The following is a 3,360-nucleotide window of genomic DNA, read 5'->3' as shown; positions in this document are numbered from 1 at the left end:
AAAAAAAAAAAAAAAAAATTTAATGTTTCTAAAATGATGATTCTGGGTGAGCAGGTGCAGCCTGAGATTCTGTGATTCTGGTGATTCAATCAGGCTTAGAACTTCGAGCAGAAACTACTGTGGTGATGGCAATATCCCAGAGCTATGGTAGCTACTAGCTGCAGGTGCTGATTGAACACTAGCTTCTTTAGGGACACTGAATGTTAAAGGTAATTAATTTAAATTTAAATAGCTAGGGAGCTGCAGGGATGACTCCATCATGAATATTCTCACTTTGTAAGCCTGGGACCAAGTTTCAACCTCCAGTACTCAAAAAAACAGCCACAAGGACAAGGAGTGGCAATCTGTAATCCTACTGCCGGAGACATGGAGACTAGTATCCAGCCAGTCTAGATGAATTGGTGAGCTTCCAGTTCAGTAAGAGACCCTGTCTCAAAAATAAGGTGGAGACCAATAGAAGAGATCCAACATTGACCTCTGGCACCATACGCATGCACAGCTCCACACACACAATTGAAATAGTCCCATGTGGCTGGCAGCAACCTCAATGGGTTATAGTCTAACAGTGTGGGTTTCTTTATCCTGGGACTTCAATTGCCATGTGGGCAATGGTGCATCTGCAGTGTAAAAGCTCAGGCGCTGCCCCTCCCCCACCCTTCCTATCCATTCTCAGGGGGTCTTGTATGCCCCCATCACATGCTTAGCTATTCTTTAAAGTTTCAGCTACCTTTGGGGAAGGTGAGGTCCTGGGAAGAGGAGGCAGAAAGTGCCAAGCAATCACCGATCCTTGCTCTCCGGTGTGGTTTCAGTCTCTGGCCTTGTGTCCTGCTCACCCTGCCTTCCCCACCCAGAGACAGGGATATTCATATCCTTTAGGTTTCAGCATCTTTTCTTCCCAGAACCGTTTCCTTAGTCTCACAGGCATCCCTTCCTTCATGGAAGTCCTGTCTCTAGCCCAATGTCTTCCCCGATGCTTTCACACCAAGAGCGGTAGATCTAAGCTTGCTGATTAGCTCATCTGCACCTTGCCTTCTCTGAGTGCAGACCATATCCTTCCTTCTAACCAGCTCCTACCTCACTGTTATGTGCTTTTGTGGTTGGGCACTGAGTGACTCTAAAGCTTTAGACCCAATAGGTAACAAGTGTCTGGTATGCCACTGGACGGAAGCTTTATGTGCCAAGGATCGCGTGCCCAATTCTATCTATGCCTTTTAACTGACGTCATCCTTCCCCAAACCCTCCAAGTTTCTTGGTGGTGTCTCCTGACATTTTGCAGGGAAAGAAGTGGAGTCTGGGAGACAATAAATTGAACTGTCACAATGGGCTTGGACTGGGCACCTGACTCCAGACTTAGGACTTGAACCCACTATTTTCTTGGATGATAATTAGATATAGCAGAGAGAGTTTGACCTTGGAGCTAGATACTCAGATTCTGCTTGTACCACTACCCATGTGCCACTGTGGACAAACTACCCAGCCTCTGCAGTCCTGTCCAGGACTGCGCTAGCCACAGCTGCCTGCAGAGCTGTGATGATGGTTGGAGGAGACCTTCCTCTTGAGCTGTTAGAGCCCTGGACCTGCCACGGTGTCACCACATGTGCTGACTGCTCTCTGGAAGCACAATGCTGCCCCCATAGTGGCTCTCTCCTCAGTCCTCCCACTTGGCCTTTCTCACCTTTTATGAGTGGTGACGGTTGTTTCTGGGTCAACCTGAGTTAAGACCATTCTACTTTGGGCTTGGAGAGAAGGTTCGGTGGTGAAGAGCCCTGGTTACTCTTCCAGAGGACCTAGGTTCAATTCCTAGCACACCCATGTCAGCTCACAAACACCGGCGACTCTCACCCCAGGGGAATCTGCTGTCTTCTTCTGTTCTCAGTCAGTGCACACACATGGTGCCCAGACAGGCACACCACCCATGCATTTGAAAGCCTGAAAAGGAAAGAAAGACTGTTCTGCTTTGTCTCTGATTTCAGGGGAATCAGGTGGCCCTCTGCTACATCAGTGACGAAGCGGAAGCTCGGGTTAAGAGGCCAACTGTGCTGCAGGAAGTCTGGCTGGTAAGGATCCTCTCTGCCCTGCTGCCCCTCTGCTCCCATGGGAGACGTGGCCTCCGTCCCATTGGTGTCTTTCCAGCTTGGCCCTTTACCCCTTCTCTGCCACAGAGGTTTCAGACTCGGACTCTTGGCCTTACACACCTTTTATGAGTGATGACGTTTCCGGATCATCCTGAGTTAAGATCATTCAACTTTGGGGTTGGAGAGAAGGTTCGGTGGTGAGGAGCACTGGTTGCTCTTCCAGAGGACCTAGGTTCTGCTCTCACCTAACTCTACCTGTCCCCTTAACTTTCCCTGGTCTTAATCTTGCCCTTCATCCCTCGTCTCTGATGGCTGCCTGTTTCCTTTTGAACTTGGATCTTGGGCAGGGTATGGCACTTTGGTCAATGACCCAGGGTTACACACCAGCATCAACAGCCGCAACTAGGGAAGCGATGCAGGATCTGCCTGTGATGCTGAGGTTAGTTACAGGCTGTGGCTTAGATTAGACTTTGCTAAGCCCCTGGTTTGCTCTCTAGACTCTCCGGGTTTCTAGCTGTGCTGTTTATCGGTTGCATCCCTACAGCGGGCGATGTCACCTTCCAGGCATCTGTTCCTTTGCCTGTAAAATGGAAGGAGTTCTTTTTTCATATTGCCTTAGGAATTCGCTCAAAGTGGGTAAAGCATACAGTAGCTGCCTGGGTGAAGGCGTACATAATGACATGCCACCGCTCTTTTCCAGATGTGTGAACTAAAGCATGAAAACATCGTCCCCTTTTTTGGAGTTTGCACAGAACCACCTAACATCTGCATTGTTACACAGTATTGCCATAAAGGAAGTCTCAGGGTAAGCAGAAAAATTAAATCTGAGGTTGTGATTCATTACACCGTGCGTGGAAAACCGTATCCAGTTTTCTCCCATTAGTCCATGCATGGATCCTTTCCATTTCATAGAGAGACCTGCTTTGGCTACTTCCTGGGATCAAGGTAGAGTGAGCTGTCAAAGACTGGTTTCCTCTGTTCTGGGTGGAAACTATATGAACTTGATTTCTTCTAAGTGTAACCCCTCTTCTTGACCGTCAGTGTCATGTCAGACAAAAGAGTGTTCGCAGCATTCAGAACCGGCTCCTTTCCCCACACAGAGCTGGACTGTGTTAGCTCCTGAAGATTTCCACTTCGGTACCACATCTCCACTGCACATTAGTTCCAGCCAAAAATACATGTGGGAAGCTCACTGGGTGTCAGTCAGCTCACTGTGTGGGTGTGAGCTCACTGTGTGTGTGTGAGCTCACTGTGTGTCAGTCAGCTCACTGTGTGTCAGTCAGCT

General features: G+C 48.7%; 1 protein-coding gene across 5 annotated transcripts in view; it reads left to right on the top strand.

Moving 5' to 3' along the window:
* The window catches only part of LOC116104016 (guanylate cyclase 2G), a 53,905-nt gene that overhangs the window by 22,895 nt on the left and 27,650 nt on the right, over window positions 1-3,360 (top strand). For all 5 annotated transcript variants that reach the window (XM_031390705.1, XM_031390706.1, XM_031390702.1 and 2 more), the window contains 2 exons: window positions 1,974-2,057; window positions 2,776-2,880. In XM_031390705.1, coding sequence (XP_031246565.1) covers window positions 1,974-2,057; window positions 2,776-2,880 — 189 coding nt within the window. The remainder of the gene's footprint in view (window positions 1-1,973; window positions 2,058-2,775; window positions 2,881-3,360) is intronic.

The sequence above is a fragment of the Mastomys coucha genome, unplaced genomic scaffold, assembly GCF_008632895.1.
Source record: "Mastomys coucha isolate ucsf_1 unplaced genomic scaffold, UCSF_Mcou_1 pScaffold21, whole genome shotgun sequence".
Lineage (NCBI taxonomy): Eukaryota > Metazoa > Chordata > Mammalia > Rodentia > Muridae > Mastomys > Mastomys coucha.
The sequence above is the reverse complement of the archived record's forward strand: the minus strand, read 5'-3'. Positions and strand labels throughout refer to the sequence as shown.